General features: G+C 32.3%; 1 protein-coding gene and 1 long non-coding RNA gene across 6 annotated transcripts; one reads left to right on the top strand and one right to left on the bottom strand.

Moving 5' to 3' along the window:
• Positions 1-1145: 1145 nt before the first annotated feature.
• LOC116017219 lies at positions 1146-3119 on the top strand. 3 transcript variants are annotated; one of them, XM_031257758.1, is made up of 4 exons: positions 1146-1341; positions 1712-2046; positions 2186-2273; positions 2756-3119. In XM_031257758.1, exons 1-3 carry the CDS (start codon positions 1183-1185, stop codon positions 2247-2249), a joined length of 558 nt encoding a protein of 185 aa, XP_031113618.1. In that variant the 5' UTR covers positions 1146-1182; the 3' UTR covers positions 2250-2273; positions 2756-3119. The 3 variants fall into 3 exon arrangements, with proteins under 3 accessions (XP_031113618.1, XP_031113617.1, XP_031113619.1); XM_031257757.1 differs by lacking the exon at positions 2756-3119 and adding an exon at positions 2530-2629; XM_031257759.1 differs by lacking the exons at positions 1712-2046; positions 2756-3119 and adding an exon at positions 2530-2629.
• A 3855-nt stretch (positions 3120-6974) lies between these two features.
• On the bottom strand, positions 6975-14218 carry LOC116017885. 3 transcript variants are annotated; one of them, XR_004097986.1, is made up of 6 exons: positions 14150-14218; positions 13775-13982; positions 12883-13051; positions 12233-12327; positions 9135-9356; positions 6975-7590 (listed from the first exon to the last, which is right to left on the bottom strand). It is a non-coding gene; the product is annotated as an uncharacterized LOC116017885 (long non-coding RNA). The 3 variants fall into 3 exon arrangements; XR_004097985.1 differs by having other exon boundaries at positions 9135-9345; XR_004097987.1 differs by lacking the exon at positions 9135-9356.
• Positions 14219-14444: the final 226 nt, after the last annotated feature.

Genomic DNA, 14444 nt, shown 5'->3' with positions numbered 1-14444 from the left:
TGAGGAAAACTCGTAGCCACTAACTAATTTTGTGTACTGAGTAAACACCAATCCTATTTAGTAGCTTGTAAATCATGCAAGAAATGGCAAGAGTTGATTTTGTGGCCGTAAGGTACCAAAATCATACTCCAACCATTCCACCATGTGGTCCATTGGTATTATGCGTACCAATTATATGAAACTATTTGGTTAACATACAATACAATTACCACAAAACGGTAATTTTTACATTTTAAAAATTTCAACAATTTGGTCCCGGAAAGATTTAATTGACGAAATTTTAAATAATTCGAGGATCAAATTGGTTGAAATTGAAAAGTATGAACTACATTAACATTTGAGAAACGTACAATTGAGGGACCGAAATGTTGATTTCCCCACCACCCCCCCCCCCTCCACACACAGACACATATATATATATAGGGTCAGGTTCTCTCGCGGACAGGACATTCCCAGCGGCCGTGTGGACACTCACCATTAATTACACATAAATGCACCACAAGGTGTTCGAAAACGCACTATTAGGTGTGGTGCATTTTTTGATGTGTGGTTCATTTGTGCCGCATATCATTCTAGTGCATTTTTGAACACCGTGTAATGCATTTATGCAGGGTCGAATTTTAGGACGTGCAAGATGGGCAATAGCACAAGGGCCCAAAATTTTGGGGCCCCTAATTTAGCCTTAGCCCAATAGTTATATATAGTATATGTTTTTGTGATTATATTGACCCAAAATTAAGTTTTTTGCATTTTTCTCTTTGCAATTTTTCTTCAATTCGCAATTTATTTATACTTTGATAGGGTCTCACTTATTTACTGGCACAGGGCCACGCAAATAAAAAAAATCAACCCATTTATGCATACCTAATGGTGCAATACACACCGACTACACGTGAAGTCCTGTCTGCATTTAATCCAGTGTTAAAACTTCCGTTTGAAGCAAGGAAGCTATATATTCCTTCAATTCCTAATTTATATATTCAACTTCATACTTTATATAAAGGAGATGACTACAAAGCAGCAGGCAAATTAATATACAACTTTAGATATTCATGAAGCAAGGAATTTATTCCTTCTTTATTCAATTTGATATGCTATATAAAGGAAATGGATTATAGGCATCCTCGTACTTGTACAATGTACAACTTAAACACCCTTTCTGTCACAATTCACAAACTAGCAATGATGTTCTCAAAACTTCAGAGGCAGCTACCAACTATACACATTGATGAGAGTGTTAAAATGGAGAATGCTTGGGTGGAAGCACTCAGCCTTGATAGCAGAGATTTCAATGCCAATTTTATACATTGTATTGCAGGTTATATTTTCATCTTCAAAAAGGTTAGTTAACCTACTCATTATATATGTGTCTGGTCGGGGTGGGGAAGGTATTATGTACGTGTATTTAATTAATTAGTATAGCATGCTAGGATCAAACGCTTACCAATACGCCAAAAGCTATAGCTAGTAGCGAAAACGTAACTTTATTTCCTTATATCGCTACACATATTGGAGAGCTAGGGTGCTGGACTTGGTACTTTACCAACCTCCGCCCATGGTGTTGGATTTGGCCCTTAGCGGCTACCGCCCAACAACAGCTCAGTCATAGTATTTAGTTGGAGGACTCTCTAGTTCTACTTTCACAAGTTTATGTAAAATGAAGCTGACATGATCTTTTTTGTCACTTTGTTTTGATCAATTTCATTTTTAGATAGTATTGAAATGTTTGAGCAACGAAGGTCTACACTCAACAGCAATCTATCTATTAAGCACGCTATCGACCTTTTCATGGGAAGCCAAGCTTACAACAATGCTTGCTTCTTTAGCCATCATCCATGGAGAATTTAGCGTGAAAGGATTGGCACATCAAATCAATCTTACGTACATCTCATCAAATGTATTGTTGATCGCAACTAGCAACCATAGTATAACTCTGCGCTACAACATTCAACATTACCTATTACAAACTACTGGATTGCAAGAAGTGTTATGTTCTTGCTTATGCAACACATTTTGCCCACCTTCTTATAATATAATGGGAATCAAGTATGCTAAGATATATTCTTCATTTGTTGAAATTATTTTCTACTTAGCTGTTTAGACTTATTTATTTATATTATTACTAAAGCACATAATAATCACTGATTTATTGTGGTTAATCTTTTAACGTGACGTTTAATTTCAGGTCCCAAAATCAGCTAAAGGAACAACCCAGTTTAGCTGCGAAAGTCAAAGACATATATATATAATCACTGCTTGCAACCCACTACTAGGTATTTTATTTCAATACATAGAAATATACATACAATACGTACTCTTATGAATTGTTATGCACTAGCACACACATATACAACACTCTTATTAATTTACTTTAATTTTGAATCATTTTCAATTAAGCAAATATATAAATAATTATTATACTCTTAATATTTGTATAGAAATAGAAGTAAAACAGACTAACAATTTGGTTTAATTTGGATAGTTTATTATTGATTCAAGATTAACAAACAGATTCTTTTGCCTATGCAGATCGAAAAAAAGAAAGCATAGGAATCTTATAAAGCATTTTTGCACGTTTCAAACAATTATTCTGGTGAAAGTTTAAGAGTTAATAATACTGAAGACAAAATATTAGGAAGTCAATTTATGATTGATAAGACCTAATGAGAAGATTGGTTTTCTCATTATGTTCACGGCAACATATATGAGTGATTGAATTTTAATTTTTCTCTATCATGGATGCATTGAATTTCAGTGAATGGATGATTGAACTCCAGAGAAGACACATTACATTACGGCAAACTATACCATGCATTATAGACCATGGTCAAAAAATAACGTTTAAATTTTGTACATGTAGTTAACACATTTTGTACGTGTAGTTGAAAGTTTTTGTACAGGTAGCTATCATATTATGTGTCAGCAATTATCAAGTACATAACTTTTGTATTAGGGTTGCAATATGAACCATAGTCCTGGTATAATAATTGTTACATTACTTTAAAATTTCTGATGAATGACTCATATATGACCAAAAAATCATGGAAGTGTTGGAGAAAAACAAATTCTCTCATTATTTGCTAGATATTTAGTCCGAATGTTTTAAGGAGTTATTTGTAATTTACTCTTAGCTTGTAAATAATATTATTCATTGTATTATGTAAATGAGTGTATTTATTAGCATATATAATACCTTATTTATGTAAGAATAGTTTAATCTTGAGAGGTAATTGTATGCTTATATATTGTTGTGATTAAGTTATAAAAATGCCATAATTTGTTCCCCTCCCAACTCCACCTAGTGGGGAAAACAGCATAACTCATTTAAAAATTAAAAGACACAATAATCTATAGTTTATATAATTATTTTTGTAAAAAAAAAAACACAAAATATTTTTTACGAGTATTCGTATGAAATAATAATAATAATAATAATAATAATAATAATAATAATTATTATTATTATTATTATTATTATTATTATTTGAGTTTTAATATTAATTATTTAGAGTAAAAGTTGTGTGCTATTAAAAATTAATTCTTGGCTATTAATATACCCATATGGGTAATTAAAACTAATTATTGTGCCATATAATATATAAAAAGTTAAGTTTGAGTAAGATATGCAAATATATAAATTAAATTTTTTCTACAAATCTCAAACACAATCTCCTTCGTCCATCTAAACTTTATTTTTTTTAAATGGCGACATTTATTTGAATAAGTAAAAATTTGAATGAATAAATCATGTGTATTTATCCAAAAAAAAATGTATGTTTACGCTTCCTAATTTAAAAGCTATGGGTATACAACCTTCTTGAACTATTCATGTATATTTTGACTAAAATGATAGATGTACATTATTTCTTCTCAAAAGGTTGAATCTTTAACCCCACGCAAATTTTTTTGTATATTATTTCTTCCTAAAAGGTTGAATCTCCAACCCCCGCAAATTTTATTGTGGACCACGAATGCATGGTAGTCCATGTATCAAAACGATATCGTTTTGATTAATGAAAAGAAATGGCTGAAATGGCATCCGTTTCGCGCCGTTAGCTCTGTGTGTATAATATATTCAGTTTCATTTCATATACACTGCAATTTTCTTTCAACACAACTACAGTTTCTTTTCGATATAACTACAGTTTCATTCAACATTATACACACAAATATGTGAAACTGTTATTCAGTTTCCTTTCAACACAACTACAGTTTCTTTTATAATACACTGCGGTTTCCTTTCAACAAAACTACAATATCATTTCAATAAAACTACAGTTTCATTGGACAATATACACTCAAATATGTAAAACTGTTATTCAGTTTTATTTTATATACACTGCAGTTTCCTTTCAACACAACAACAATTTCATTTTAATACAACTACAATTTCATTTGATAATATAAAAACAAATGTGAGGCAGTACTAGCCTAATAGTTAGAAGACATTTTATGGTATTAACTCTTATAAATATTTCACTACATTTTTATAAGTATAGATTTCATACATCTACTATTTTGCAATGAACGAATGATATTAATTTCTAAGCACACGCATTCACATATATATGTGCTTATTCAAATGAGAGAAAGCTTCACAAAGTGTGTAGAACCGAATTTTCTTGCTTCTTCTAGACATAGACCTAGAGTCTCCCTTCCCAGAATTATCCTTCACTAGCTTCCTTCCACAATCTTGACTCTCCTTAACATACAAAAATTGTCACCAATAGAGCCCTCCCTTGCATTCTGCCTACGCTGATTATGAGCGAGCAAGGTTGTAGAGGTCTCATTGAATTTAATCATGACTTGACCAATATTGGTTTTTCCTTCATCTCATTATGACTTTGCCAGATTAGCTGGTTTTTCCTCCCATAATAATTAAAGGTTGATATATGATTGACTTGATATGATTTCTAATCTGCTCCAACGAAATTAATCAAGTCCACAATTTAGCTTGAATTAATCTCTGAGTATATCAGCTTTTCTCTGTAAATTTCTCGATTCCCTTGAGGAAGAATAATATAACCTTTATACAAATGACCTCCATAAATTACTCTATGGCTATAATTGTCTTAAACTATTCATTGAAGAATCTTCGAGGTGGTTCAGTCTTCAAGTCTGAGAAGTGAACTATTTCCTGCTTTTACATACTCTAGTCCAGGCTCTAACTACTTATACATAGACTAAACAAAATGGTAAACAACTGCTTTTCTTAGTGTTTTAAGTCTAAACCCCAAACTTGTAAATGCCTGAATTATTATGGCAAATTATTAGATAAGTTTTAGTTCATAGTTTGTCAGTGTTAAAAGTGAAAATCTAGTCGATCAGATTCTATTCCAAATCGTCCAGAATGTATCAGTTGGACTTCACCAACTTATCTACGTTGATCTGGCAAAGCAGTTACGAGTCAAGAGGTGACATTACAAGAAAGTCCCTACGCTTTGGACAGCTCAGAGGGTATAACGGTAATCCAGTAGAAAACACTCCGATAACAGACTTAGATGATGAAGCACTCACTCCCTATGTAAGAGATTTAAGGCAGTCCAAAGTACTAAAAGTCAAAGTAGCTGAGCTCAAGATAGTGAACCGTCTTATAAATCACCAGCTCGAAATTGCTCGCACTGAGCTAGTTGCTGTTCTATTACGCCTGAGTCTCTCTAAAGCTGAGACAGATACTCCCACAACCGAGAGTAGAGAATTTACTCCTGTGGTTTGAAGTTTGCTTTGATGATTATTTAGCGAAAAAGGGGGAGTAGTCTGGACTTAGGGAGTAACAATGAAATTTTAATTTTTTGCTAAGTTACTTGTTTACAGACCTTGCACTAAAATGTTTGTTTGTGCATAGTTTATGGTCTAATGGTCTGTATTTTCGTATATCTTGGTACTAAACTGTTAGTCCTTTTAAATAAGGACTTTCTATGTGTTTTTTAGTAAACTGCTCCTTGCAATGAAATTGTATCTTGTCTTTAAGTATAAACCCCAAACTTGTAATTAGCTGAATTATTATGGTAAATTAGATAGGTTTTTGTTCAGAGTCTGCCAGTGTTAAAAGCGAAGATCTGGTATATCATATTCTACGCTAGAGCGTCCAAAATGTATCCGTTGGACTTCACCGACTTATCTACGTTGATCTGGCAAAGCAGTTACAAGTTAAGAGGTGGCATTACAAGAAAGTCACTACTCTTTAGACACCTTAAAGGGTATAACGGTAATCTTCTACATGGATATTCGAATTCAAACTAAGATTTTCGTGCCTACCTAGATAAATCAGAGTCTATATAAAGGAAGTTGATTCAAGAATTGTGTAGATTGATCGAAGCCATTCTGACTTCAATCACAAACTATCTCAACCTTAGATTTACAAAGTCTTACTCTGATCAACTCATCTTCTTAAGACATGAGTTCTGGTGATTTAAGGAGAAGAACTTGAGAAGATATTCACTGATGCTTAATCTGTGGACATGAAGACCATGCAGTTGTGGTGTAGTGTAGAGTGAGTTAGCGAATTGGACAGCGACAGAGCGGTTCTCCAAGAAAGGGATTTCTTAGGACTTTTGTTGCACGGATCTCCGAGTTTGACAATCTGCTAAAGCCTTGTACAATTGGGTACTTACCTTGTGGGAAGCACATGGGTGAAATTGTATCATCTCTTACCTTATGTACAATTGGTGTTGGAGATAGTGGATTGGACGCACTGATGGTCATCTCCTAGATGTAGATACACATTGTATCGAACTGGGTAACCAATATCTGTGTCAGTTTACATTTTGTCATTTACATTTAATTTCACACTTAATTCTTATTCTGTTAAACTCTCTGATTGATTTACCGTTTAGGGTTTTGCATGTTAGTCAACAGCGTATAGGTTAGGCAGACTTTATGTCAGTCATTAACGATTATCAAAATAAGTAAAATCACAACTTTATTCCATAAAACTTTTAACAATATAGAGTAAAAAGTATCTTCGTAAAATCTTTTTGTAATAATCATTTTATTAACAACCTACAATATTATGACATTTATCATGATCTAGAAAAACAGAACCGAAAGTACTTGGTCTATAGGCCCTGTTAGGTGTAATACGATAAGAGAATCCTAAGTTCAGAATCCAAGCATAGAACATTATCTTTACTATAATTTGAGTCATAAGCATGTACCATGTTCGCAGCTTCCTGTTGCTTCTTCAACATTGGATAATCTATTTTCATGTACCCAAACTCCTTGCACTTGTAGCACCAAATTTTCTTGTTGTAGAATTAGACCTGAAATCTCTCTTTCCCAAATTATCATTCACTAGCTTCCTTCTGCAATCTTGACTCCCCTTAGTATACAAACTATTGTCAATAGAGCCTTCCCCTTGAATTTAATCGTAACTTTCCTGTATCTAAGGAGTACTCACCACATATTCAAAGAAAAGAGACAATTAACATTGCCTCCCTTAAGCTAAGTTGGATATATTGGTCATCCCAATTTCCATCTTCAATTTGAGAAACGTCTCCGTTTTTAACGACTTTGTAAAAATATCTGCAACTTGGATTTTTTTCAGCAACCAACTCCTTAATTTTGTGATACCTGATATCAATGTGTTTGCTGCAACCATGAAAAACAGGATTCTTGGACAATGAAATGGCAGACTTGTTGTCACAAAAAATTATTGTAGGAGCTTCCTGCTTTTGTTTCAAAAACTCCTAAATTTTCCTAAGCCAAATTGCTTGAGTAGCACAATTTGTTGTTGTAATGTATTCTGCTTCTGCGGTTGATAGTTGCTATAATAATAATAATAGTATTATTATTTAAATCAAGTAGTGAATGTGATGAGCAAGTGGGTGTGTGTTGCCAGCATCATTAAACTTAGTGGGTATTATTCTGTGTGAGTGTGTATTATTGCATGACAGAGGCATATGCGTGGGATGGATATTTGCTTTGTTTATTATCTTCCTTTCCTATAAATAGAAGTGTATCAATTCAGTATGCAAATATAAATAAGAAGAAGCAGAAACAAATTCCTTGTTCATACTATAAGCACACAGGGGCGGAGGCACATGGTGATTACAGGGGGCCTTGGCCCCCCCCCCCCAAATTTTTTTTTGTTTTGTTTTTATTACTATTATAATTTTTTTTTTTGCCCCCCTCTACCCATCCAGAAGTAAATTTTGTAAAAAACATATATTATAATGGCTTTTTGGCCCCTGCCCCATCTAGCAATCATTATTGCATGGACCATGGTCCACACATCTATGTGAATTATGAATATAATGTACATTTTAATTAAAATAAAAGTACAATATTTTTGTGCATAAAGTACATTATTTTAGAGTACATTATTTTTGTACTGAAGGTACATTATTTCATATATACTATGAAATAATGTTCCTTCAGTACAAAAATAATTACTTTAGTATAATAAAAATGTACTTTATATTCATGGTTCACACAGCTATGTGGACCACACAATAATTTGCCAGCTTTGACCAATTAAGCCTGTTGATTGCCGGGCCTATAATGCAGGTAATTTCTCTTCAATTTTCAAGCTCCAAGTCTATAGTGCAGGTAATTTCTCTTCAATTTTCAAGCTCCAAGTCTATAGATAATTTTTTATTTCTTTTTTTAATTTTTAAAAAGTCTATAGATAATTTTTTATTTCTTTTTTTAATTTTTAAAGCCTTGGTAGATAATTTTTTATTTCTTTTTTTAATTTTTAAAGCCTTGGATTTTTTCTAATAAATTATTCTTTATTGAATTATTGGAGATGGATTCATCCATTCCCACTATCGGAAAAAGTCTAAATATTGTAGTTAAATGGTAGTTAAATATCGGAAAAAGTCTAAATATTGTAGTTAAATGGTAGTTAAATCATCTCTTAGGTCTAAATATTGTAGTTAAATGGTAGTTAAATCATCTCTTAGAGCACTATGCTTTTACTGCTAAGGAAAAAAATCATCTCTTAGAGCACTATGCTTTTACTGCTAAGGAAAATAATCATCTCTTAGAGCACTATGCTTTTACTGCTAAGGAAAATGAAATACATTGCAATTGTTGGCCCCCCGGGCCAACAAATCCTGGCTCCGCCCCTGTAAGCACATAAACCACATTTTACAGTTAATATGTGGTATTCAATAAAAGGATCTACTAACCTCCAGCTATAGTTCTAAGTCTTGATTGCTTGTCTCCGAAGTATGCTGAGTAGAAGCTCCTCGAACTACTGTGGAATCACCGTAATCCAGAGATGTTTCTCTAACTTCACTCGGTACTTTAGATGGTGTATATCGTGAACTATGTAGTGAGAGGACTTGGAGTCTATTATAGTCCTACGTCCCATCAATGTAGGTAACCAATTACCTAATGCTGACCAAAGACTAGTACTTAGTCAGCCTAAATAGTTTGCACCACATAAAATACTTAATTTATTATTATTATTATTATTATTATAACGGCACCCTAGTTTGAAATTTTAGCTACAAATTTCTAGAAGAAAAAAAAATATTATTCAGACCATTTACCTCTGTCGCAAGAATGGAGTAATTGAGAAGTACCAGAATAAATTGTTCTGAAAAATTAAATAAAATTTCCTATAGTAAAGAATAAAACTCTAAAATTCTTTAGTTCATTTATTTACTAAATTATATCACAAATTAATTTTTTTTTCCTATGCTAAGTTGCTGACAAGTTTCATTACATTCGGATGCACCTATTTCAAGATGACAAGATCTAATACTACTAATATCACATATGCAATGCTAGTACCAGCCAGTAAGGGCAATAATAAATCAACAAGGAAAAAACCATTACAGAATTATGCTCTTCTATATCACTTACCATATTTTTCGGTTCAATTTCATTCAGATATCACCAACTACAAGACTGCTATACCTTTTCATTCAAATCATATGACTTAGCATAGATTAATTTGAAAAGCTACCATGAAACCAAATATCTGATTTGAAACAACGAGTATCCGAAGTTCAGGGCCCATGTAATTGGGAGTTTCAATAACTTGGGTACAAAAACAACAAAAATACTGGTTCCTATAGAAGGCTTACTCTGCAAGTATTTCAAAGTTTCACACATTTCATTTATATTTCCTACTTTTCCTCAAATGTTCCAGACCTCAAGTGTGCCTTATGACCAAATTTCATATTTAAAGTTTTAGCTATTGTTCTGAACTCAAAAGGAATGATGCACAAGGAGCCTATAATTAAATCCGGTGGCATTTTCTTCCATCCATACATTAGAAATGGATAGCAAAAAGCAAGTATTTGAATTAACACACACTATTGAGTAAAAACATTTTCTTCCATCCATACATTAGAAATGGATAGCAAAAAGCAAGTATTTGAATTAACACATACTATTGAGTAAAAACATTTGAAGTTAATATTTGTTTTATACATTTAATAATGACAAGGCATCATTAAACGGCATAAATCTTTTCCTATGACAATAATTCCAACTGCTGATTGGGCAGAAGGAAGGAAGTTTTCCTAGACGGAACCGAATTTAATAGAAGATTAGTTGTTAACATAAAAAGCATTCTTGAAGAAATGCTTAACCTTTTTCAATTAAAAAAAAAAATCAAACATGATATTAAAAACAATAATGGGAACTCTTGTTTACTCAAGATACATTCAGTGATCAATTAATGATGGTAATATTTATATCACTAATTCATTGTTATATAATCCTGGAACATGTAAACTAATAGCATTTGAATTGAAGTACTTTTGTCTTCAGTCTTCACAATGGAAAATACTTGCCAAACTATACCATTTCTGGTTCTAATACCTATATTGATTTCTATATATAGAAGATATAAATGCATTCCAGATCTTTACTAAGTATTCCAAACTAAAATTTCCTCTAGTAAAGAATAAAACTCTAAAATTCTTTAATTCATTTATTTACTAAACTATATCACAAATTTTTTTTTTTTCCTATGCTAAGTTGCGGACAAGTTTCATTACCATTAAAGGACCTCATATACCATAAAAGGACATGTCCATCAATACAAAGTTAGTGTTGAAGGAATAGCATTGTTTGGCTCGTGCATTATAACTATTTTTGAAACTTTAAAATGAGAGGCGATCATTTTGAAACTTTTGAACCATATCACTTGGTATATCATCCTTACCAAGAGCTTAGACTCCCTAAAATTTAAGTGATTTACTTGTCAACAATCAAAGGATGAAGTTCTTTCTTGTGTCCTACCAACTTGAAACTTCGCTAGTATATTATTTGTTAATATCAAACTATCACTTTTCTTGTGACCAACCAACCAATGAATTGGATTTTAATATTTTGCACATTGAAACTTCATTGGATACATTATTTGTTACCTAAGGCAAAACCCATTACAGCATTATGCTCTTTTGTATCATTTAGCATACTTTTTTGGTTCAATTTCATTCAGATATCACCAAGTACAAGACTGCTATAGTCCAGTCTTGAGAGAGCTAAAATTCCAATTCTCAAGTACTGAATGTACAGTAGTATCCCTATCGCATTCCTTTAGTCTGTGGTAAGTTAGCTTTTCCAGCAAGGTCTAATAGGAGTACTAAGCATCAACTACCAGAAAGTAGGCAGTAGGAGTTCACAATGATGCATTGAATTTCTGCAAATTATCAACCTTAGCTTGGCACAGTTTAAAGGGAACACAACAAAGACACTTTCTGAGATTATAAGCTTAACCTTACAAATATGAGACTACTTACTAAATAGCCTCACAACACTATAATAAAGGCATACAGAAGTGTGCCGAGACTGCAAATTTGTGACTACTTGAGTAGCATCTTTACGGGTTTGCTAAAGCATGTGCTTTAATGAAACTAGCATATGCACCACATCTTGAACAGATTGGCATTAAGTATACATGGAGAGTAGATTGTTGCACTCAGTGAAAGATTAACGGTATTATCTCTAAATTCAATTTGGAAGACAAATAATTACCAAGCATAAGTGAACACATTCAATCAATATCACAAATAATCTATACACTGTACAAGCACACATACGTCACATATAAAAGTACACATGCATTTAGCTATGAAAGATTGAAAGATATAAACCACAGAAATATACATATACCTACCCTATGACATCTGAAGAAGTGCAGGCACATAGAATCCAATAATAAACTAAATCTAAGCACTTAGCAAGTGGCAATTGTAGAGATGAAATCCAAAGAGTTTAAACAATTTATTAGTTCCTCAAAATACAAGGATCAAAAGAAAAATACCTTTTCATTCACAAAGCTGTATTCTGTACCAAAACCTCAAACATTTGTCCATAGCCCAAACAATTCATAAACTCTTCAAAATTCTCTATCTGTTTCTGAAATAGCCAAATACAACTCTTCACTTTCACAAATCATTATGGCTTAGCATAGATTAATTTGAAAAACTACCAAGACACCAAATATCTGATTTGAAACCACAAGGAGTATCCAAAGTTCAGGGCACATGTAATTAGGAGTTTCAATAACTTGGGGACATCAAACACAAAAATATTGGCTCCTAAAGAAGAGTTACTGTGCAAGTATTTCAAAGTTTCATACATTTCATTCATATTTCCTACTTCTTCTCAATGTTCCAGACCTCAAGTATGGTTGATGACCAAAATTCATATTTTAGGTTTTAGCTATAGTTCTTAACTCAAAGAATGAAGCACAAGGAATCCGGTGGCATTTTTTTCCGTCCATACATTAGAAATGAATAGCAAAATGCAAGTATTTGAATTAACACATACTGTTGAAGACAAGTCATTTGGCTTCAACATTTTAGCTAGTTCAAAATCATCTGCTCAATAAATGGATTATCAAAAGGATACATTGTTTTAATTCCTAGGTGAGATATTAAATCAACAAAATAACATAATTGTCAAACTTACCACGTAGAACATCTTGATCCTTTGTCAAAAATATGTTATAGCACTGCTGCCTCATAGCAATGCAAATCCACACAGAACAGAGCAAACTAAACCTGAGTCAATATCCTCTCTCATGGTGTCATAGAAGGATCAAGACAACTTCAAAATCCAACAAATGCATGTTCAGAACCTGCACTCATTCAATTTCAACGTCAATAGTCATGACACTGAAGGTGATAAACTATAACGTTCCTAGGTATGTCACTAATCTGAAGTAAAGACTAAAATATTTCTAGGTAAGCTATAAAGCCATTTTCTTCAGCAGTAAAGAAAATCTTAAATTCATTACAATTCTTATGTAAGATAACCATAAGGGTTAAGGCATCTGCTGAGTAAAAATATTTGAAGTTAATATTTCTTTTATACATTTAATAATGGCAGTAGTGCATCATTAACCAGCATAAATCTTTTCCTACGACAATATATTTTGTATTTCGTCCAACTGCTGATTGAGCAAAAGGAAGTTTTCCTAGATGGAACTGGATTTAATAGAAGATTAGTTGTTAACATAAAGCATTCTTGTAAATCCTTAACCTTCCTCAATTAAAAAAAATAAAATTCAAACTTGATATCAAAAACAAAAATGGGAACTCTTGTTTACTCAAGATACATTCAGTGATCAATTAATGATTGCAATATTTATATCACTGTATATAATCCTGGAAATACAGGGGAAAAAAAATACCAAAGTCTGTTTTGGGATTGTAAAAAAAAAATGACAGAAAAGTGACAGCAAAATTTCAAGTTTATTATACAAAAGAGATGAAAATTTAAAATTTTAAAGCCATATAAATCACAAAGAAGAAAAATTCACATTCAAGAATGCAAAAAGAAAACACATTAAATCCATTACCGAGAAATGAAGAGTTAGATTTCGAATTATCCAAAAATTTCTTCCTCATAGCTCTGACCACATATGATCTTGATAATCCTGACAAAGAATACGGCCGTGTCTCCAGGCAATTTCTTCTCAAAATCTCAGAAATGATCAATGCGAAGTGACTGGGACGACGAACGATAAGCGGGCACCACAATCTTCAGGTTAACCAAAACAATGTTTTCTGAGAAATTGGGCGTTTCAACCGCATAAATCTTTCGTTGTGTTTTATATAACAACTGAACAAATTAAAGTAAAAAAGCAATTGTGTGCAATAGAAAGTGCCTGAAAATTTTATAAGAAAGAAGGAAACAAAATAATGATCGGGGAGGGGAAATTGATTGATCTTACCTTTAAAATGGTGTATTGGTATCCAGACAGAGAGGAAGAGAGAGCAGAGAGATAGACGGGGAGAGGTTGGTATTCAAATAATGGTATTTGCATATTTGAATAATTGAATTGTTTGTTTTAAATACATTCTCAAAAAAGAGCCGTTACAGCTCTGATCATTTTAAAAGAAAATTTCAAATTTTAAAATTTAATTTATTTTCCATGAATAAAAATTAGAAAAATGTTTAGTAAACATCGTATTATGAAAAAAAAATTTAAAAAAAAAATTTTTAAAAATAAAAAAAAAAAAAAAAAA

Source organism: Ipomoea triloba, chromosome 4 (assembly GCF_003576645.1).
Source record: "Ipomoea triloba cultivar NCNSP0323 chromosome 4, ASM357664v1".
In the NCBI taxonomy this organism is placed as follows: Eukaryota; Viridiplantae; Streptophyta; class Magnoliopsida; order Solanales; family Convolvulaceae; genus Ipomoea; species Ipomoea triloba.
The sequence above is the reverse complement of the archived record's forward strand: the minus strand, read 5'-3'. Positions and strand labels throughout refer to the sequence as shown.

What these genes read in the sequence shown, in the direction of transcription:
- LOC116017219 (XM_031257758.1), top strand. Translation starts at nt 1,183, where the DNA reads ATGATGTTCTCAAAACTTCAGAGGCAGCTACCAACTATACACATTGAT. An exon ending in ATATTTTCATCTTCAAAAAG is followed by an intron (nt 1,342 to 1,711) that starts GTTAGTTAACCT and finishes TTTCATTTTTAG; the next exon opens with ATAGTATTGAAATGTTTGAG. An exon ending in TATAATATAATGGGAATCAA is followed by an intron (nt 2,047 to 2,185) that starts GTATGCTAAGAT and finishes GTTTAATTTCAG; the next exon opens with GTCCCAAAATCAGCTAAAGG.